The 22,965-nt window shown below is 37.2% G+C and overlaps 1 protein-coding gene across 1 annotated transcript in view; it reads right to left on the bottom strand.

Moving 5' to 3' along the window:
• The window catches only part of SRP68 (signal recognition particle 68), a 59,645-nt gene that overhangs the window by 24,395 nt on the left and 12,285 nt on the right, over positions 1-22,965 (bottom strand). The window contains exons 4-9 of the mRNA XM_027872937.1: positions 18,129-18,324; positions 17,358-17,440; positions 16,613-16,722; positions 16,070-16,152; positions 15,688-15,828; positions 2,645-2,743 (exon numbers count right to left, since the gene is read on the bottom strand). Coding sequence (XP_027728738.1) covers positions 2,645-2,743; positions 15,688-15,828; positions 16,070-16,152; positions 16,613-16,722; positions 17,358-17,440; positions 18,129-18,324 — 712 coding nt within the window. The remainder of the gene's footprint in view (positions 1-2,644; positions 2,744-15,687; positions 15,829-16,069; positions 16,153-16,612; positions 16,723-17,357; positions 17,441-18,128; positions 18,325-22,965) is intronic.

Here is a 22,965-nt window from a genome sequence, read left to right as displayed (position 1 = left end):
AGGAATAACCAAGGCAGGTTAAAGCGGGGTCTACAATTCTGACACTTTGAACCCAGAAAGTTTTTCATCTGGCTAACAGGGATAGATTCCAGCAGCAGTTTACTCTTGCACAGACCCAAACCTAGGTTAGTAACTTGCAGAGCTCAGATCAAGAGGGATAGCAATGAGACTTTGTCTTGGATCAGATCCCTCGGGAACACTGAACGCTTACAAGGCCTCAGATTGTCCCTGAAATCCTGGAATAACACAACAATCAATACCCCAAGGAAGCAATAACAGGGTTAGCCTACTCCTTCCCTCCAGAAGTGTGGTAGAGGGGCAGCTAGATGGCTCAGTGGAAAGAGCACTGGCCCTGGATTCAGGAGGACCTGAGTTCAAATCCGGCCTTAAGATACATAACACTTACTAGCTGTGTTACCTTGGGCAAGTCACTTAACCCCAATGCCTAGCTAGAAAAAACAAAAAACAAAAAAACAAAAAACAAACAAAAAAAAAGCCCTTAATAACAAAAGTGTGGCAGAGTTCAGCCATAACATCAAGTCCCAAATCAAGAAGTAGGCTAGAAGAACGGTCAAACCAAAAAAGAACCACACCATATTGAGCTATTACGGTGGCAGGAATGCTCAAGACACAAAGGCAGAAGAGAATGATTCCAAAATATCTACAAACTGATCTAGAATTCCTAGAAGAGATAGAAGCAAGAGTTAAAGAGAGGAAAGAATTAAAAATATATTTATAAATGGAATGAGAGTGCTTGAGGAAAAATTGAAAAAGAAATGAGAGCTATGGAAGAAAGAATTAGAAAGGGAATTAACAGCTTGGCACAAGAAGTATAAAACCTTGCCCAAGCCACAAACTCCCTGAAAATTCAAATGGACCAAATAGAAGCCAATGAGGCAACAAGAAATATTAAAACAAAATATTAAGACCTAGAAAATGGAAAGAGGAGAAAAAATTCAAGAATCAATGGACCATCTGAATGCTATAACCAAAAAAGGAGCCTAGACAACCTATTTCAAGAAATCTTCTAAGAAAACTGTCCAGATCGCTTAGACCTAGAGGTCAAAGTAAAAATAGAAAGAATTCACTGGTTACTCCTTGAAAGAAATCCCCAAATGAAAATTCTCACAAACATCACAGTCAAAATCCAGAGCTTCTGGCTCAAAATAAAAATACTGCAAGTAGACAGAAAGAAGGCATTCAAGTACTAACGAGCCACAGTTAGTATCACATAAAATTTAGCAGCCACTCCTATAATGGAGCAGAGAACTTGGAATATAACATTCTAGAAGGCAATAACCTCCAGAATAACTTTTGCCAGCAAAACTAAGTATAACACTACAGGGGGAAAATAGACCTTTCATGAAAAAGAAGACTTCCAGCACTCCTGATGAAAAGACCAGAGTTTTGGAGAAACTCTGAAGTCAAACACAGAAATAAAGAGAAGAATAAAAAGGTAAACATGAATGATAAAAAACTAAACAAGGATAAACTGCTTACCTTTAAATGAGATGATACATGTATTCCTTCTGAACCCTAGCATCATCAGAGTTCAGAGAGGAAGCCCAATTAGACAAGGCTTGGGAGTATTATGTTATGTCTTGATGACCAAAAGAAAAGAATGGAAGTGAGAGGCCTCTAAGAGGGAGTAGGGGAGTATGATAAGGGCGTGGAGAGAGAAGGGAAAGTGAAGGAATATTGTCTTATATGAGTGTGCACAAGGAGACACCTACACAAACCAGGAGGTAGAGGTGGTATGGAGTGACACCTGAACCTCACTTTTATGTGAACTGTTTAAAAGAAGAATGAATACACACATGTACATGTATGCATACATAGACACACAAACACAGAGCTGGGCAAGAAATAAATTTAGCATAAAAAGAAAACTGGAGGCAAAGCGGTGCACAGGGAGGAATAGGAAATGAGAATAAACTCCAAGGAGGTACAAAAAAAACTTTATAGCTCTTTTTGAGATGGCAAAGAACGGGAATCTGAGGGATATAAATGTGATGGAATCTTTTTGTGTTGAACTCTTATTAGTGTCATGACCAACTAGGATTCCTGAGGACTAACGTTAAAACATGCTACCCAGCTCCTGACAAAGAAGTGAAGTGTTCAGAACGCAGAATGAGACAAAACTTTTTTTGGACATAGCCTACATGGAAATTTGTTTTGATCAACTATATATGTTTGTATTGGGTTTTGTTTTTCTCATGCTCTCAAGTGGACAGGGTGGGAGGATGAGATGAGAAGATGCCTCTTGACTGATTAAAACAAAATATTTTTAAAAAAATTTTTTAAAAAAAGAATCAAGACTTGGTGACTGACTAGATATAGAAGGTTAGAGAAAAGCAAAGTTAAAGCTGCTGAGGTTTTTAGCTTAACTGATTAGAAAAACATGGTACTTTTGAAAGAAATAGAGAGGTTATATATTGAAAGCTACAAATATAAACGTGGGAGTCAACTACTGAGAGATGACACCTGAAGCCAGACATGGCAGAACACAAAGTAAAGCAAACCACAGGCTAAGATAGGATAAATGCATGAATATCCTAGTTAAAGGAATAAAAATGTATGCTGCATGTACCAAGAGATCAATATAGGAACACATGTTGGAGAGAGTTTTCTGCTATTATTTTACCTGATCTGGCTTGAGCTCTTCCCGGACAGCTTGTATAGTATCCCGACATTCACTAAGCAAGGACTCAAACAGACGTTCCTTGGTTTCTTCACTTTCAGCCTAAATAAAACGTTGGAGACACAAACATAAGCTTTTTAAGACAACCATGATACTTAGTAATCAGAGAACAAACAGCTTTAGAGCTTTATGATTAAACACAAACATATACCATTAGACAAACTAGAAAAGTCACTTCAAGTGGCATTGTTTTATATTACATACAATTTATCCTCTCAATGTTACTATTTGCCTTGAAATGGTTATAAATATGAAAGAGTGAATAACAGATTGAAGTCTACATGGGATTCACTGGATAAACTTAATGTAATTTCTCTTACATGTGTCTGCAAAGAACTTTCAATTGAATATTTTATAACTACATATCAAGGTTCCCTACTATAGACTGAAGAAGTCTTTGTTTCTTTCTTGCCCCTGCCACAGACTATACTCAGCGACTATGTATTGTGAGCACAATTACTCATTTCTAATACAGCAACAAGCCCTGAAGTTGTATACTTCTTTCCTAGATCTAAATAAGGGACAAACATTGTCAGTAGGCAAAGTTATATTCTTCTTGGCCATAGAAATTAAGCAGATTAAAGATCACCTGTTGGATGACTATGTGGACAGACAAGAAAGATGATTAGGGGAGCATTCTCAGCAGCACTGCTGGGCATGCAACCTGGCTGAACACCTATAGCGCAAATGAAAAAGTGCTTCATTAAGTGAACCCCTGCCAAACCACATTACTATTCTAAAGAATCTGACAGAGCAGATAGGAATGAGAAGGAGAAAAGAAGCTGGGCTTGTATTACGGGCAGACCTGCTGTGAAATGAAAAGAAACAACATTCCATTACGGTATTTGACTTCCCATAGAAACTAGACATAAAATCTTTAAAAGCCATTTGACATTCAATTGACCTTCCACAAACATTTCCACAGGAAAAATGAGGACAGCCCATTCATTTTTAAATTTTTTTTTAAATCTTTTAAGATGGGAGGAAGAAAGAAAAATGAAAACATTGTTCTTTTAAGAATAAAGTTTATTTTCTAGCTGTTAATTTTTAAAAAAATAAACAACGTAATCATAAACATGCTTTACCTACTTAGAACTCACTAGAGTTTTGGTCACAGATAATAAGAGATCTGGGCCATCTTTCCAAACCTAGTGGCCCACTGGAATACATCCTACTTATTTAAAACTACAAGGCAAACAGGCAAAGTTAACCAAGAGAAACACTAGAGAAATACACCTTGCACATTATGTATTTTATTTCACACTCCAGAGCTAAGTGCTTTCTAATTACTTATTAATCAAACCCATTGACCAAATGTTTCCAACTAAAAAATGTCTTAGAATTATGAATGCTTGTATAAGTTTTTAATGGGTTGTTAGTGGGGTTTTTTTGGTTGTTGTTCAGTTACTTCAGCCATATCCAACTCTTTGTGACCCTATTTCGGGGTTTTCCTGGCAAAGATATTGGAGTAGTACGCCATTTCCTTCTTTAGCTCATTTTACAGATGAAGAGATTGAGGCAAACAGGGTTAAGTGACTTGACCAGGGTCATATGCCTAATAAGTGTGAGGTTGAATTTGAACTCAAGTCTTCTTGATTCCAGGCCTGGTGTTCTATCCACAGCGCCACCTAGCTGCCCTTAATAGGTTTAGCATTATTTAAAAAACAACAAAAATCAAAAGGTATAATATTAGTACAGGGCATAGGAAATGGCTGCATCAATTTACACAATGCAAAAAATATGCCAACACATCATCTTTAAAAGTAGGAGCTAGGCCCCTCCCACTTCTTTGAAGAGATGTGGAGTAATGGGAGCTTTTCTGATATATTGGTTACTTTTTAAAAGGATGCCCTAGAGGAAGAGGAGAATAGAGGAATAAATCAAGAAATGGAGATGATATAAAACCAGAGATACCAATAAAAAGTTGTGTGGATTTTTTTTTTTAAAATAGGTGTTAGGGGTTGGAGAGAAAGGTATGAGAGGTGTGGTGGAAAAAAAGGTAAAGTTTTGTTTTACCAGCTTAACAAGGATATCCTCTATGTTTGTCAACAAGAGGCTAGGGCAGGGCTCAGAAGTCAAAATTCAGATTAAATAGTTGCCAACAGTCATTTAATAATCACTTTGAATAAGCAGACGATTTAAGGTAATTTTGACTGCTCAAGCAAAATTCTAAGCTTCAATGAGTGTTTAATGGTAGTCTTAAAAGAAGACGAGAGAAATGAGAGGTAACTGACTAGTTGTACTTTCAAAACACCCACATAAAAGGTGAATCAGAGTCTACTAATGATTTTGTTAGGGCAGAGCACAGCAGAGCAGGGCAGGGCAGGGCGAGGCAGAACTGTCTTCTAAACAGGAAGTCTTACCTTTATTAGGCATCTTTCACTACTTTTTGCAAATCTATCTTCAAGATCAAGGGAAGTAATGAAAAAACAATAGCAAAATAAATAACAAAACTCCATGTTGGGGGGCATCATGCCAATATGCCTTAAAAGTAACAACATTTAAGCCTAGGTCTTCCAAAAATCAAGTAACAAACTGGCCAGCAGCAGAATGAAGAAGGCATCATGATTGTGCTGGTCCATTTTTCCAAGTGAGAGAGATGAAATATGACAAGCTGGTGACACAAAGACAAGAAAACCAAAGGTACAGCATTTTGTGCTTCATTTAAACCCAGAAAAGATCAATTCCAAGTCAATTTGAAACACTCCAGGATGTGCTTTTCTACAGCTCAAGACCATTTTCTAAACATTTTTTTTAGTCTGGTCAATAAAAAGGAAAATCAAATACCCTAGGAACGTGTCCTCAGATTGGAGACTACCTCCTGGCTTCAAAAGCACATTAAGTTCCTAGTTTGTTTTCCGTGGTCCACAGAAATTGTTGGAAGGTGATAAGATGAAGAAGTACTAAGACAAGGCAAGGCTGACTGCATTCTGAACCCTACCCACAAAAGAACAGAAGGTGAAGAGAAAAGGGAAGGAAGGAGAGAAAGAGAGAAACTAAAACAAAGTTTCACTGAAAGTATTAAAAATAAAAGAATTAGTAGGGTGTGCATTAAGCTTTCATGTTAGAAAAACTTTTTTAAAAGACCCCTTATTGTTCTCGTCTCAATATGAAAAGGATAATTAAAGGTAAAGAAAGAATGTTTTTGCCAGTAAGAGTTCAGCAGAAATGCAACTTCTAAAAAGAGAAAGAGTGTGTGTGTGTGTGTGTGTGTGCGTGCGTGCATGCAAAATATCTGAATCTTGGCATCAGAGGCTAAGAGGTCTGCCACTAAATTCTGGCAGTCAACATGGCCAGACCAACTTTCCTTTTTGCATTGTCTACCTAAATTGTTTCTTCCTTTCTTTCTCTTGAGTACAGTACTGACCAACTATTTGCAGGTTTTAAGAACATTAAAAAGGATTCAGACTCTAAGGTAGCTGAGAGAGTTAGCCCAACTCTCTCCTTTTTGTAGATGAGGAAACTGAGTCACAGAGAGTAAAGGACTTGCCTTAGATTATAGTGGTAGCAAGGGACAGATTTGGGATTTAAATCTATATTCTGACTCCAAATCAAGCACTCATAATTAAGCTAATGTCTTGTTTTTTAAATCAAGACCTGTGATTTCATCAGCATGGGGGATTTCTAGTGTGGAAACTCCTTCTACCAATGCAGATCAATAACATATCTTCTTAAGAAAGTTTCCTGGGGGCACTGAGAAGTTAAGTGGCTTGTCTATGATCACATGGGCAGGACAGACCAGAGGCAGGACTTGAAACCAGGTTTTACTGACTCTAAGGCCATCTTTGTACACATGATGCTGGGGATTTGATTAAAAAAAAAAAGTCAACTTCCAGAGGAACTTCTAGGCATTAGTACACATTCAGTCAAATTTCCTATACCTTCAATAACTTCATACAATGATCAGAGCTGGTCAGAATACTATTACCAAAGCAATGCAAGGAACTCACAGAAGATTTAGTTTTGTCCTTATATTCTACTTCCTAAGACAGTTAAATAGACTAAAACTCTAGAAAGATTATTTTTAAAACAGAATAAAAACTTCAAAACTTTTTTTTTGGCTAAGCCCAAAATTAACCAGAAATTTTATTTAATTAAAATATAGTCTGTGAGCTTTTTAATTTTAACTATTGTTTTGCTGAACTTTTTCCTAGACTGAATTTACTTTGGTTCAAATTTTAAGAGGTGCCCACTGATTCTGGCAAAGTAGGATTTGGCTAATGAGTATGCTAACCCAACCATTTTTTACCACGTATAGTGTTCTTCCTTCTTAAGGGGTTTTTCCCCCCAAATTAGCAATAATCAGGTTTTTTAAATTTCTTTTTTTTTTCCCCCCAGTTTATGCTTGTAATTTCATCTGAAATTGAACAGCAACTCATCTTAAATTTGTATTCTGGAGTGGCCTAAAGCAAGGAAGGTCACATGATCTGCCCACTGCCAAACAACTAGTATTTTTTGTAGCAAGGTAACATAGTTGCTGGAATGGAAATGATGGGAAGCCTGGGGGAAACGGAAGGAAAGTGACTTCCTCCTAAAGTTTGTGACTGAGGACAGGAAATCTGGGTTCATTCTAACATGCACTCTAGATTTTGCAAAAGCAGATTTCAAAGGGCTCAGAGGTAAGAAAACTAAGACCACACGGAGTAAGAGAAATCAGCCCAGGAGGGATGAGAGATGCTCAAGAATGAAAGTCTAAAGACATAAATTCCAAAGAGGAAGAAAAATAAGATTTATCTGAAGAGATTGATGTAGATACATAGGAAGGTCACCAACCTTAGATTTTAAAAAGAAATGTACCAAAGATGAAAGGCAGGCAAAGTAACAAAGAGTAATGTAACAAACGCAAGAGTGTATATTGGTCTTATCAAATTAGTGTCAGGCATACTAAAGTCTAGAATGAGCTGAGGCTGGTGAGGAAAGCAAAATATAATAAAAAAAGTTGTTTTTTTTTTTTTTTTTAAAGACATAATGGGGGATGTGGAAGAGTAGAATCAAATAAAGGATGAGATCATGTCTGGGGTTGGCAGAAGAATGATAAGTGACAGCAGAGAGGACAGAGCTGCTCAATTCCGACTGCGCTTCTGCTTTCTTTCCCAAGGAGAATGATGACTTTTGAGCTGGAAATGACAGGAAAAAATGGACAAACAAGGAGCTGATATCCAAAGTAAGTAAAAAGGTTATAAGAGAACATTTGGCTGTCAATAAACTCATCACCTGGCACACATGAGTAACATCCTCACTCCTAAAGAATAGAGTGCTTCAGTGGGAAACAGGGAAGCTGCCACAAGACTGAAGAACAAACACCCTAATTTTCAAAAAGGGAAGAAAATAGTCTACAAACTACAGTCCAGGGAGCTTGACTTCAGTTACAGGGAAAAGTCTAAAATGCATCATTAGGGAGATGGTTGTTGAACATCTAAAAGGGAAGCAATGATTACAAAGAGCCAGCATTGGCTTCATCCAGAACAGGTCATGCCAGACTCACCTCATTTCCTTTCTGACAGGGTTACTAAACTAGCAAATGAGGGGAGAGGATGCGGATGCAGTTTACCTAGATCTTAGCAGTTTTTGAGAAAGTTATCTTATGTAATTCTTCTGGAGAAGACAGAGAGGTGTGCACTAGACAGTAACATAATTTTGGATTTACAACTGGTTGGATGGCTGGACTCAGAGTAGTTATTTATAATTCACTGTCAATATGGAAGGTCTCTAGTGCAATACTAGTATTTGTCAATGACCTGAATAAAGCATAGATGGCATGCTCATTAAATATTCAGATAACACAAAGTTGAGAAGGATAACTAGCACAGTGGACAATACAATCAGGATTCAAAAAGATCCTGACTAGCTACAGTTCCGGGATAAATCTAGTAATGTGAAATCCAATAGAGTTAGATGTCAAGAATTACACCAGGGCGCGAAAAATCAGCTTCACAAGTACAAGAGGCATAATTAAAAAGTAACTTTTCCGAAAAAGATCTGGGGGTTTTAGTGGACTTGTAAGTCCAATGAGTCAGCAGGGTTGTGTGGCAACCAAAAAAAGCTAATGCAATCTTAGACTGCATTAAGAGGCACTGCTTCCAGGAAAAAGGTGGTGATAGTCCCACTATACTCCATTCTTGTCAGACTTCATCTGGAGTACTGTGTTCAGTTCTGGGTGCCACAGTTTAAGAAGGGTGACTGATAAGCTAGAGGATGTCTAGATGAGATCAACCAAGGCCATAAGGACCTTTAACCTAAGTCATTTGAGGCTCTGTTAATGGAACTGGGCATGTTTAGTTTGAAGAAGGGAAGACTCAGGGACGCATGATAGATGCCTTCAAGTATCTGAAGGGCTGTCATGTGGAAGAGAGATTAGACTTGAATTAACTAAATAGCTGCTGACGTCCTTACCCACTCAAATTTTGTGATTCTAATTCTACGTGCCAGAACAGGACTTGAGTATTCCTAGATCTGAAGGCTGGCCCCTCATCTAGTTATGTCAGACTCTTTCTCCATCATGTCCTGCCTTTGTGCAAAGTTCCCAATCCTTTTACTCTGTCTTCATGTAGCAGTGTTCCCCCAGTCAACCCAGGTGATTGTTTAGCTGTCATTTTCTGGACCACTTCCAATTCTGTTACCATGTGTGAATTAGAGCAGAACACAGTATTCTAGGCAAATAACTGCACACCATAGTTTGTAGGTTAATGCTTTCTACTATTTCCTACCAGTACAGTTGGACTACGAAGCAACTTGAACTGGTAACATATCCCTAAAATGGAATTAGGAAATCAAAGTAACTTATGTCAATGAATACTATTCAAGGTGTGACTTTAGCCACAACTCTAATGAATACATAAAAAAACAGAATAATGGGAGTCTAACAAAAAGAGCACAATGTCAAGAAAACCCCAATTCCATTTATGGCTATTCCATTTATTGTTTAAACAAGCAAGTTGTTTAACCAAATTCGGCCTGTTTCCCCCACCTGTAAAAACAATAATGGCTTGTTCTCCCGTCATTCCCTTTTGCCTCAAAATAATTTTGAGAATAAATGAGATCTAACATATCATATACATTTAAAACTAAAAAAGGTATTACAGATGTACAAAATTCTTGCTATGATAATTATGGTAAACCTAAAGGATACTGGTAAAATAAGGAGATATACCAGATACCTGACACATACTAGCTGTGTGACCCTGGGCAAGTCACTTAACTCCAACTGCCTCACAAAGAAAAAAAAAAGGATAAGGAGATATAAAATGCTTTGGGTTTTTCTGGGAAAAGGTGCTATCACAACATAAAATGTCTCATCTTTACCAGAGAACTTTATACTTGTTAACAGGAAATTTTTTTTAGTATTTAACTTCATTACTTTTTCTGTATTCTTTCTATTATAACCTCCTTAAAAGTAGGATCTGTGTCAAAGCTATCTTTATCAAAAAGTGCCTTGCATAAAACAAAAACAAAAACAAAAAAAAATCCCAAACAAAAAGTGCCTTGCATACATAGCAGGTACATAATATTTATTGAATTAAGCTTGCTGAATTTCTTTTCCCTTGAAAAGACTACTCATAACTAAACACACTGAAATAAACTAATATCATGATATAGACAAATTTACTTTTATTCAAAAGAAGTTTCATCTACTAAATCAGGATTGAAAAATTATTTTTGAAAAAATATAGAACATTAGTTTTTTTTTCAAATTTCAATCAGATTTCTTGTTTTGATTTTTGTTAAGATATCTGTTTTAAAACTTGTAAAGAAACCATGAATAGAAATGAAATTTCTAACTGGATGAGGCATGATTATAAAATAATGATGATGATGTTTGTGCATTGTGGAAACCAGTCTTGTTAATTTTGTATTTGTACAGAGAGAATAAAAGCAGTCCCTACAGGTCCACACATTATCTTTTGCTCACTCTCCTTCTTTAATCCATCAATCTTTTAACAGCTTTGGAAGAGTTGGCTATAACACAGACACAAAGAAATCAGCTCTTCTTTTAGCTAGAACAAACCTAAGGCTTAAGAGTAATAACACATTAGAAAAGTAGGTCTGATAAGAGGTTTTTTTTTTAAGTCATGCCTGGATTCAGACTACTGAAGTAATTACCTAAATTAATAGTCCCTTTCACAGATACTTTAATCTTTTTTTTTTCTCTAGTCTAATTCAGTATTAACAGAAGTGGGGAAAGAAACAAACAAAATAGGGAAGCTAATATAGAAATAATCCACAAAGAAATGACATGAATTGATTTCAGGACTCTTTCTCCATCCAGCTGTTCCTGGCTGCAAACCTTCCCTGCCTGCCTATGCAACAAAGAACATAAACCAAGACTGAGAGTAAATATATTTTGCTCTAGAGTCAGAGATAAAATACCGTTTTTGCTGGTTCATCTCGTGTTGATCCACTTGTTTTTCTTTGCCTTTATTGATCTTTGGAGACCTTGAACTTGGCTCACATCTCTGAACTCATGATTCTTTTCTGCTACTTTAAAGGTACTGGTTTTTTACAGAAGTTGGACTCATCTTGCTTAAACCAAGGTATCCCAAACTTTTCCCCTGCTAAATCTTTAATAATCACTTGCTCTTCCTTACACTAAAAGGCACATTGGCCTTGATCCTTTGCCTACCTAGGCCCTTCCTGCTTAACTAGGCTACTCGTCTTGGTCTCTCCTAAATTGTAAGTTTTACTGATCTCCATGGTCTGCTATGACAACAAATTTAACTGAATAATTTCAAATTTAAAGTTATTTATTGTTGACGTATATGAATTTTACAAAGGAGGAGTGCCTATACCTGGGATTTAATCAATATAGGAACACCCAGTGTGGAAACTGCTCCACTAATACAGACAGACAAGTCATCTATAACTTGTAGTTTTAAAAAGTTAGCTGGGGCACTGAGAGGTTAAATCACTTGCCCATGGTCACAGAGCCAGGGTGTGTCAGAGAAAGAACTTAGTCTTAGCATTAACAATCCTGCAGTCCTTGTATATATCAGTTTCATGGTTCAACTTACTTTTCATTTGGGGTAGCTAGGTGGCACAGTAGATAGAATGCTGGATCTGGAGTCAGAAAGGCTCATCTTTCAGTGTTCAAATCTGGCCTCAGACACTTACTAGCTGTGTGACCCTGGGCAATTCACTCAAGCCTGTTTGCCTCAGTTTTCTCATCTGTAAAATGAGCTGGAGAAGGAAATGGCAAACCACTCCAGTGTCTTTACCAAGAAAACCCAAATATGGTCACAGAGGGTCAGACACAATTGAAATGACTGAAAAGCAACACTTTTCATTTTGAATCATTTCATAAGTCTTCCCATGCTTCCCATTACTCATATTAATCATTTCTCAGAGTGAAGTAATTACATATTTACATTCATGTACCACAGTTTGTTTAGCCATTCCCCTAATCAATGGGCATCACTTTGTTTCCAGTTCTTTGCTACTACAAGTGCTGCTACAACTATTCTGGTAGGTATAGGACCCTTTTATCTCTCTGGCCTAAGAACACTTTCTTTAAGTCAATAAGGTCTACAAGAATGTATTATTTTGTAAGAGAAAAAAAGGCATAAATGGTTATGATTAATTAATATCAAGTTTATACTCATCTAAAAAACAGGAGAGTTACCTAAGATTCTCCAGTGCTCTTCTTTCACTTTTTTCCCTTGGGTCTCTGATTAAGCAGGTGACAATGGAAAATAATATCACACATAGCAGATGTGAATAATTTCAGGTCTATTGCTAAAGAAGCATAACGAAAAGTATGCTTTCTGACCACAGATGAAATAAGATTTCTCAATGCAAAGAATTCTGTACAAGTAGATGGCCCTAGACATTGTCTCTCCTACCCCTTCATTGATCATTCAGTGGCATCTGTCAATTTAGGCAGTCCTCTTGAAGGAGTATGATTTATTCCAGATTAGACCCTCAGTTTAATAAACCTACCCTACACATTATCAGCTTAACCCAAAACAGGCTCAACAGAGGATAAATGGGAGCCTTAATTCTATCATCGGCAGCAATCATCACCATGTAACATTAGCTTCAAATATAAAGGTCAATCTATGAAGAAATACAAATAGTATGGCTAGGACAGGAAAATATTCTATTCTGAATATACTCTCTCAAGGAAAAGAGAAAAGAGAGACTTATTTTTCCAAGAAACCAAAGGATAAACGGACAGAAAAGGGTATACCTCCATTGCTCCTTTAGATAAGAGGAAGAAGAAACAAACAAACAGTGAGCCACTGCACCACCTACTGGGCACAGGACATTAGTCAGCATCAGTTTTAGGATCAGAGCTATGGTCAACCTTAGATACAGCCTAATACAACTCCTACATTTTACCTAAGAGAAAATAAAGGTCCCAAGAAACAAAATGGCTTCTTCAAGATCACATAGGCCATTAGACTCTCCCTCACCTTTCCAATTTTTAGACTAAACGTTACTGACCAATTACTTGTCTCAATAAATACCAGGATTCTTATGTGAAGATGAAATTTCCAAGATTATCAACCATTCCCAATATTGATGACAGGGTCTCCTATAATTAATAGATATACCTTTTTCACTTTTGAATAAGTGTTACACAAAAAAACTGAAAACACCGGGTAGCCATCAGATGGGGAAAGGCTGATTTTATTTAAGAATACGGCTCTTGGAACCAACACTAAGGAGTATTAGCTTTTATCTCATTTTTGGGAATCTGATTCATCCCCATGAACTAAAACTATGAGCTTTATGAAAATAATTCCTAAATCTCTATCTCTAGCTCTGACTTCACTTTTGAGCGTCAGACCCACTTCTTGTAACTACCTATTGAACATTTCCATTGGAATGTTTCACTAGCACATCAAATGCTACTCGCTTGACTGGTTCCTTCTTATTTCACTACTTTCTATTGATGGTAACACCACTGACCCAGTTTCCAATTTCTGAAATCTTGGTGGTTATCTTTGACTTTTTCCAACTCCTTTACCTCTCATTTTCTATTAGTTAATAAACCCCTAATGATTCTACTTCTACAATATTTTTTCCATTTGTTCCCTGTTTCTAATATGGCCACTCTAATAATGACCCTCATAACCATCTGCTACTATTTCAATATGCTCTAACTTGTCTTCCCATTCTAATCAATCCCTTTCTTCTTTTTCAAATTTTGAATTTAAATACCAAAGGAAAAAGAGGGAATGTTTTTTCTCATTTCCATACACATAGCAGAATACAAAAAGATTTTCTATTAAACCATGAATCTCCATGTCATACTAGTTTTCTCTCCTTCTTTCTCCTTCCTAGTATATTCCTTTTAGCTTCCCTTCTCTTTTCCCTCTTCAGATTTTAATAGAAACAATCCAGATCTGAGGACCTCTGTTTTTCTTATGCGATGATTCCCTTAATAACCTTTGAAGATATTAAGGTTCTGAAGGGACACTTAATTATTTCTCTTCCTAATCGAATGTCAGCACTTTATTATCATACAGCTCTTTCCAAATGCTCAAATAAATGTACCTTCACAGAGTTCTCTGAACTGTCATATTTACAATTAAAAGTTCCTACTCAGTTCTGATCTTTTTATCAGAAAAGCTTGAAATTCTTCTATTCCGGTAAAGATCCATTTTCCCCTGTAGGATTCTGCTTGATTTGGAAGGGGGAAGTTATTCTTCGTTGTAAAGACTTTGCATTTTATCTTTTAGAGGCATATATTCTAAGATCTCCCCTTATTTTATAATAATAGAAGCTGCCAAGTTTTATGTAATTCCGACTGTGGTCCCTTGGTGCTTGAACCATTTTGTTCTGGATATTTGCAGTATTTTTGCTTTGATGTGGAATATCTGCCTTTTGGCTATGACATTCTCAAATGTTTTCAGTTTGGCATTTCTTTCAGAAGGTTCTCAGTGGACTCTTCCTATCTTCACTTTGCCCCTTGATTCTAATAGATTTGGGTAGTTTTCATTTATTGTTATTTCTTCAAATACAGTGTCTAGGCTTTAAAAATAATTAGATTTTCAGGCACTATGGTGTTTCTTAAATTATCTTTTTGATCTATTTTCCAGATCAACTGTTTTTATTTTATATCAAATATCTGATATTTTCTTCTATTTTTCTAAATCTTTTAATTTTGTTCAATATTTCTTGCTGTGTTCTGGATATTTGCAGTATTTTTGCTTCAATGTATAATCTCTGCCTTTCGGCTATGACATTCTCAAATGTTGAAGATTTTAATACTGAGGGTAATCTGCAATATTTTCTTAGTCTTATGATTCTATCTCTGCCATCATTCATTCCTCCTCAAATCACAGAAAACTCTCCCCATACCTAACAATGTTCTTACTCCATGTTTACAACTCCTAGGCAAAGAAGAATGAGGGCACTATATTTGAACGAAGCATAAGAAGTCTTGAAATCCAAGGCTTCAGGTGTGATCTTTGAGACTGACTAACTTCACCAAAAAGATTTACCAAAAAAGTCTAATTGTTGCTGTTGTTGTTCAGTCATTTCAATTGTGTCCAACTCTTCATGACCCCATTTGGGGTTTTCTTGGCAAAGATAAAGTGGTTTGCCATTTCCTTTTCCAGCTCATTTTACAGATGAGGAAACTGAGGCAAACAAGGTTAGGTGACTTGCCTAGGGTCACACAGCTAGGAAATGTCTGAGGCTGGATTTGAACTCAAGTCTTCCTGACTCCAGACCCAGCACTCTATCCACCTCGCTGCCCAAAAAAGTTTAATAGGTAATGCATATGTGGATTCAACAAAGTCAAAACTACTGTGTCATGCATAAATCTCCTACCTACTGTTATTATCTTGTACATTCTGATTTCTATTTGCTGTCTCCCCACCTTTTCCCCCATGTTAGACTGCAAGCTCCTCGAAGGCAGGTGTGAACACAATAAATGCTTAATAAATGTCTGTTGATTAAAATGACTTTTATATATACTCCACCCTCTCCCCACTCACCCCCCCAAAAAGCAGGGAAAAAAGTGGAACTTCCGTTTTTACCTGACTGATGGCTGCTTCGTTGTCAGCCAGCCCCAGTAAGAAGATCCTCACTTTGTCAATCTTGACTGGAACAGCTCTCCCTCTCCACTCCACTTCACTCATGGTGGCTGCCTGCTTGGCTCGAGTCTGGGTGATCAATGACTAGGAAATTAAAAAAAAAAAAGAAAGGCAGCTCAGTCTTTTATGTAAGGGACAGCAAATGATGTGGTAAACGAAGTACACTGCTTTGTGTTGTACACATACTTACACATTCTAGAAATACGTTTGGATGCGTTCCTAAAGTACCTGCTTATGATACATAAAAGAAGTTCCTTTGTGATGCTCACAAAGCACTTAGCTTATGAAAGCCTTAAACATTAAAAAAATATACATAGTGAATTACCTCCAATTTCTCAGCCAAAAGACCCTCAGTGCCACCAGATCTCAGCCTCATCTGCATCAATTCGCTAATAGCTGACTGGTCCCCTAAGAGAAAGAAAGAACTGAAGATCGCTAAAATTCTACTCAATGGTTTCAATGACTCTCTAGATTCAAACAGACTTTAAAAGGATTTTATACAAGCTCCAGTAGAGATTAAACACATTTAAATGTTTCAAGTAATAAGACTAACCAATGATCCAAAGGCTTATTCTTTTATAAAGCATGAACTGGAATGAGATAATCAGTTACTCTTAAAAAATGGATGAATCATGCAGTGCAAGGACATTATTCAAGATGGTATAAAAGTGTAGCAAGAAAGAAAATGAAGTTTTCTTCTGTATCCACTAACATAGCTGACTTCTACATTTATGTTGGAATTATAATATGCCAATGCTGAAGGGAAAAGTTTAAGTAAATTCTAAACACCAATGGGACTGAACGACTACTATTCTTGCTGATGAGCCTAAAGTTAAAATAGGTGGTCTTATTTTAATACTTTGCTTACCAATATTGTAGGCACAATAGCGTATGTTGGGTGAAATCTCTTCCACTCGCTGATTATATAATACAGCCTGTTCCTCAGTAAAAGCACTAGCAAGCTTTTCATAGATGGTTCTGGGGAAAAGGGGAAAGTCATATTTAAATGACTGCTATCAGTCTTATGCTGAAAAAAAAATCATGGCTAGGATAGAGGTTGAAAACTATAGAAATCTTTTTAGAAAGCTATTAATTCATGGCAGAAGTTTTTGCAACAACACAGCAAAATTAGTATGCTGTATTCAAAATGATCTGTGAGCTCATCAAAATGGATGTTCCCTCCAATGCTTACAACCTATCCATTCCAGCCCTTCCTATACAACCACAACCTGTGACCATGTCCTCCCAGAAGGTCACTACAGAGAGTGAATCTAATGTGCTAGAGGCCTTCCTTCCCCACCTTCTCCTGACATCACAAGGATACTAATAAAAAACATTACTGTCCAGAGGCTGTCCCTTGCTCTTGCCAATACAGCCATCCTATCTTTTTTGAATATACATTTCTCTGATGGCATTCTTTACTCCATTTCTTCTTTATAGGGTGCTATAACAGCTGTAGGTTGCTCACTCCCACAATGAATGTACTATAAAATCAAAGAAAAGGAACTATTCCAACAGCTATAGAACCAAGCACAGAACTAGATAAGAAATTATGTATTAAATTTAATTATAACCAACTAAAACCAAAACAGCTTGAGGAAAGGAAGACTCACTTGCATTTGTTAAAAGCCTCCATTGCTGCCTTCCACTCCTGATGTTCAAAGCGTAGCATTCCTGTTAGGTAAGCCATGTAAGCCTAAAAGTTTGCAGGGAATAAAGTTTAACTTAATCAAAATGCTTCACAAAATCAAGTGTTGGAAACGAATGTCTGCCTATTTACTTATTAGTACAAAAATTGATATTCATCACTCATTCTTTACTAAAAACAATAATCTAATCCAAAGAGATTATGAAACCTAGAACATGTCATAATTGCATGGTATTTATTTTCCAATTTAGCAATTCTGTTGTATTAATGGGAAACTTTAAGAAAAATTTACCTTACAACTAACTGGCTCAAATGAGATCAAACGTTATTTTGTGGTCATTTTAAAATAACCATGAAATAGAAATGTTCATCCTCTTTCTCTCTCAAAAAAAAGAAAAAGTACCCTCATATATGGTTATTTCTTATTGACCTGTCAGAACGCTAAAAGAAAAAAGCTTCCTATAACCAAATGAAAAGAAGGCACTACCTCTGAAAAGTCAGTTACTTAAGTTATTATCAAAAACCCAAGAAACTCCAATTAATACCTTCTAAAAAAGTCAGAACAATTAGTTTAATCCTAAATGTTTTAGTTTAGAGTTTGTAACATATAGTTTTATAGTTCTATGGTTTAAAGTTTATAACATGTGAAACTCTATTCAGTAAAAACCAAAACAACCCAAACCAACAGTTATCCTCTCCTCTACTCAATAAAGCAAAACTTCACGCTGACATTAACCTGAGCCTCAAGTTTAGTCTTGGCATCCACCCTATTACTCTCACACAAACGTTCCAACTCCTCAGCATGCTTCACAGCTTTTCGAAGTCGAGATAACAAATGAAACCGTTTTCGAGGTTCAGTATTTGCTTCTTGTTTAAGTTGCATGGCATAGCTCCAGGCTCTTTCAGCATCCATCAAAATCAAAAGCAAGTATCTAGACAGAAGAGACAAGGAGAGAGAGTTGTTAAGGAGGAAAAAAAGGGAAATGAAGGAGAAAATAGGGCATGAACATCAGGTTTAAATACATTTCCCCAAAGTCCCCTTCTCAGATCTTTATACTTCTCCCTCAAGAAATTCATCTACCCTTATAATTTCAAACAAGTACTGACTGCCAAATTTCACTAGTCCTGACTTTACATGCTTCAGCTAGATCTCTTCATCTACCTTACTAGAAATTTTCTTTGGGACAAATACAACATAACCCAAATGCAAATCTTCTTTACCCTCAAACTAACTTTCTCCGAACTTTTCTCCAGTGATATTACTACAATCCACTCAAAAATTTATCCTCTCTAAATAACCCAGCTCTCCCTCACACAACTTAGCAAGCAATTATTTATCAAGTACCTAATATGTGAACAGAGCACTCTGCTAGCCAAGAGAAACATACAAAACTTAAGACAGGACAGTGCCTTCCCTGTAAGACTAAATCCAATTTATCCTGTCTATATATTGTTTGTACATAGTTTTTGGCATGCTACCTCTCCCACTGGATTGTTAAGTCCTTGAAAACAGGGACTGGTTTTTTGCCCCCCCCCCCAACCCCCGTGGTATCACGAACACTTAGCACACATTAGGAACTTAATAAATGCTTGCTGACTTGACTTACGTAGCTTATAGTCTAGCAGACAGACACAAAGATATTATAATACAAAATAAAACACAAATCCATTAGAGATGTACAATTGCTACCTGATGTCACAAAGGGAGAAAGGTTCACAGAAGAGGCTGTGTTTGAGTTGAGCTTGAAGGCTAGACAGGAATTCAATAGGCAAAGTAGAAGAAAAGGAAAAACATTCCAGCCAGAGGAAACATTGAGGGCAAACATATGGAGGCAGGAATATGCAGAACATGTCTGGAAGTACAGAGGAGTTCACACTATCAAGATCTTGGAGTTCAAGATGGAAAACAGTATGAAGAAAATAAAGCTGATGGCAGATTGTGGAGGGACTTGAATACTTGGCAAGGGTAACCTTTACTCAGTAGACAACAGGGAATCAATAAAGGTTTTTGAGCCGGAATAGCACAACCAGATCAAAGAGTCTAGAGTCTTTCATTTTATATAAGAAACAGAGGCCTAATGAGGTTAAATGATTTGCATAAAAAAGATAAGGCTGATTACATTATGAAGTATGGATTGGAAGTTGGCCAGGGATTCAGTACAAGAAGAAAGGGTGAGAGGTCTAAAGAAGGGCTATTTTGTTAACCATGTAATTGGAGCAAGATGTGTAAGAAGGAACAACTGCTAGAACAAGGTCCTTTCAGATGTATAAAGAGAAGAGATTAAAGACAAGGGTAAATGAATTAGCTTTATGGAAGAAAAGGGACATTGATTCTTCTATGACTGCAACAGAGAAGTAAGTGAGTAATGCTGCTGAAAATTTTTAAGGATGGGAGGATCTGAGGGAGCTCCCTTTAGATTCCGGTCTTAACCTAGTGGAATAGAAACCAAAGTTGTAAGTGGTGGAGCAGTGGGGCTGCAGACTTTATAAGAGCATAAAGTCTGAAACAATCACTGTTATGTAATGAGCTGGAGAGTACTTGATGGGTTGCTGAAGAACAGTAATAGCCCAAGTGACATTATCTACCATAAATTTATAGTGAGTGAAAGCAGCCTGATTTCATGACTTTCTGTAGAATTACTCAGCAGTTTATGAGAACTGAAGAAACTGGATAAGAGCTATTACCCAGGAATGAGGAAAGCAAGGGAACACAGTGAGTGAGAACAGAGTAATTCTAAGGTGTGAACTAGTGAAACAGTAGAGTACTAGATTTCATAGTCAAGGCTAAATAAGGAATGGAGTCAAAAGGAAGGAAAAGACTAGAAAAGTAGGGAATGAGTCAAAAGACAGTAGGTCCTGATACAGGCACCTATTAGGTTTAGCATGAGTGAATGAGAGATAGGACAGGCAGTTGTGGTTAGAGAGTAGAATTTCAAAATTCTCAAAATTTTCAGAAGTGGTATACTATGAAATGGTAAGGTCCAAGGTGTGATCATGCTGACATGTAAATGAAGTTGAATGAAGAAGCACGTGGAGTTGGAATTTGAATAACTGTACTGATCAGGATTTTAGAGAGAGTCAACAACACAAATACTGAAATCCTTAAGGATGACAGAAGGGGCAGAACAGAGAGGACTACGTCAGGTACTAAATTCATTCAGAAAACTGGGAGAATAATCTAGAGATCAGTAGTTGATAACAATAAGATGGGAGAGATGGATTTCGTTCAGAGAAGAAAGGTTATTGAAGAATGATGGTGTGGAAGTGACAATGAGGAGCAGGGAAGTAGGTTAATCCCCTCCATCTAAGTCTGCAGAAGCAGATGAAGATATCTCCAATGAAGTAGGTCCTAAAGCATTTTGCCTAGGGGAAAACCAGGTTTTCATTGAAATAAGAAGGTAAAAAAGATAAAGGGGAACTTGCTGAGGATAGAGGAAGAGTTTCCATATTACAGGGGCTGATCAGAAAAGGGACACAGGTTTGCTGCTGTTGTTGAGTCGTTTTTCAATTGTGTCTGACTCTCTGTGACCCCATTTGGAGCTTTCTTGGCAGATACTGGAGTTGTTTTCCATTTCCTTTTCCAGCTCATTTTATAGATGAGGAAACTGAGGCAAACAGGCTTAAGTCAATTGCCCAGAGTCACACAACTAAGTGTCTGAGGCCAGATCTGAATTCAAGTGTTCCTGAATCCAGGCTAGGCACTCTACCCACTTCACCACCTAGCTGACAGAGGTTTAGGAGGAAATAATATGGCATACAGTTTGCATCTACAGCAATAAGAATGGATAAGATGATAGGGGCAACTAGGTGGTGCAGTGAATAAAGCACCAGTTCTGGAGTCAGGAGGACCAGAGTTCAAATCCAGACTCAGACACTTAACACTTACTAGCTGGATGACCCTGGGCAAGTCACTTAACCCCAATTGCCTAGCCAAAAAAAAAAAAAAAGAATGGATAACATGAGGAAGAATAGATAAGATGGGAGAAACAATATGTTCAAAAATCAACCAATCAACAAGTGCTTATTAAGTGCTGTCTCTATACCAGGCACTGTGTTAGATGCTGGGGATACAATATCAAGAATGAAATAATCCCTATTCCCATATATAGAGTATAAACAAACATATATACACATATACATACATAATGTGAGTGTACATATATACAGTGAATAAATATAAGTATACACAAAGTGGTTAAACAGGGTAATTTGGGAAGGAAGGCAACAGCAGCTGGGGAGATCAGGAAAGGTTTTATGCAGAGGACGGTGACTGAGTTCTTTCTTAAAGGAAGAAAGGGACTCTATGAGGCAGAAGTAAGAAAGGGGAAGGTTCCAGGCATGTTGGACAGTCAAACAAAAGCACAGAGATGGGACATGGAGTGTCATGTGTAAGAAACACAGAGGAGGCCAACTTGGCTGGATCACAGACTATAAGAGGGAAAGTGGAGACAGGTTTGGGCAAGGTTGTAAAGTGCTCTGAAAGCGAAAATGAGCTTATATTTTATCTTAGAGACATAGAAGCTACTGGAGTTGCCTACAGGAAAAAATAGAAGAATCATATGGTCAGATATAGACTTAAGGAAAATTATTTAGGCCACAACGTATAAGATAGACTGGAATGGGGCAGGGAGACAAATAGGAGTCTATTGCAATAATCTAATCAAGAGGTGATGAGGGCCTAAACTCAGATGATAGTTGTGTGACTGGAAAGGAATGAGATGCAAGAGATGTTGTAGAGGTAGAAACAGCAAAATTTGGCAGATGATTTGACATAAGGAAAATTGAGGAGTCCAAGATAATGCCAAGTTTATAAATCTGGGAGACTGGAAGGATGTTAATACCTTTGACAGAAAGACGGAAGTTTAGGAAAAGGGAAGGTTGGGGGAAAGATAATGAGTTCAGTTTTAAATACGTTGAGTTTAAGATGTCTCTAAAATATCAAGTCTGAAATGTTAAAAGGCAGCTGGGGAGGTAGGACTGCAGCTCCAGGGACAGATTGGGGCTACAATATATAGAGCTGTAAGTCAATGAATAGCAATGATAATTAAACATGAGAGCTAATGAGGCTAACAAAAGAGAGCATACAGAGCAAAAAGCAAGCCTAGAACAGAATCTTGGAAAACACCCACAATTGGCGGAATAACACAGATGATCGTAGAAGGAGAATCAGGAGAGACTTAGTGTCATAAAAACACAGAGAGAAAGTAGCATCCAAGGGCAAAAGGTAGACAAGAGTGTCAAATGCAACAGATAGATCAAGAGAGACTGAGATGAGAAAAGACCATCAGATCTGGCATTTTAAGAGATTATTGGTAAATTTGGAGAGGGCAGTTTCACTTGAGTGATAAGACTGGAAACCAGATGGCAAAGGGTTTTAAGGAGTGAAAGGAGAGGAAGTATACTTGGGAGTGTAGATAGTTTTTTAAAAAAGAAATCTGGTTAAGAAAGAGAGAAGAGATAAAAGATGTTAGCTTGAGGGAATGGTGGGGTGTAGTGTAAGGGTTTTTTTTAAGGATAGGTGAAGACTGGACCTCTTTAAAGGTAGCAGGGAAAGAACCAGTAAATAGGGAAAG

Source organism: Vombatus ursinus, unplaced genomic scaffold (genome assembly GCF_900497805.2).
Source record: "Vombatus ursinus unplaced genomic scaffold, bare-nosed wombat genome assembly UNPS02014801.1, whole genome shotgun sequence".
Classification (NCBI taxonomy): domain Eukaryota; kingdom Metazoa; phylum Chordata; class Mammalia; order Diprotodontia; family Vombatidae; genus Vombatus; species Vombatus ursinus.
The sequence above is the reverse complement of the archived record's forward strand: the minus strand, read 5'-3'. Positions and strand labels throughout refer to the sequence as shown.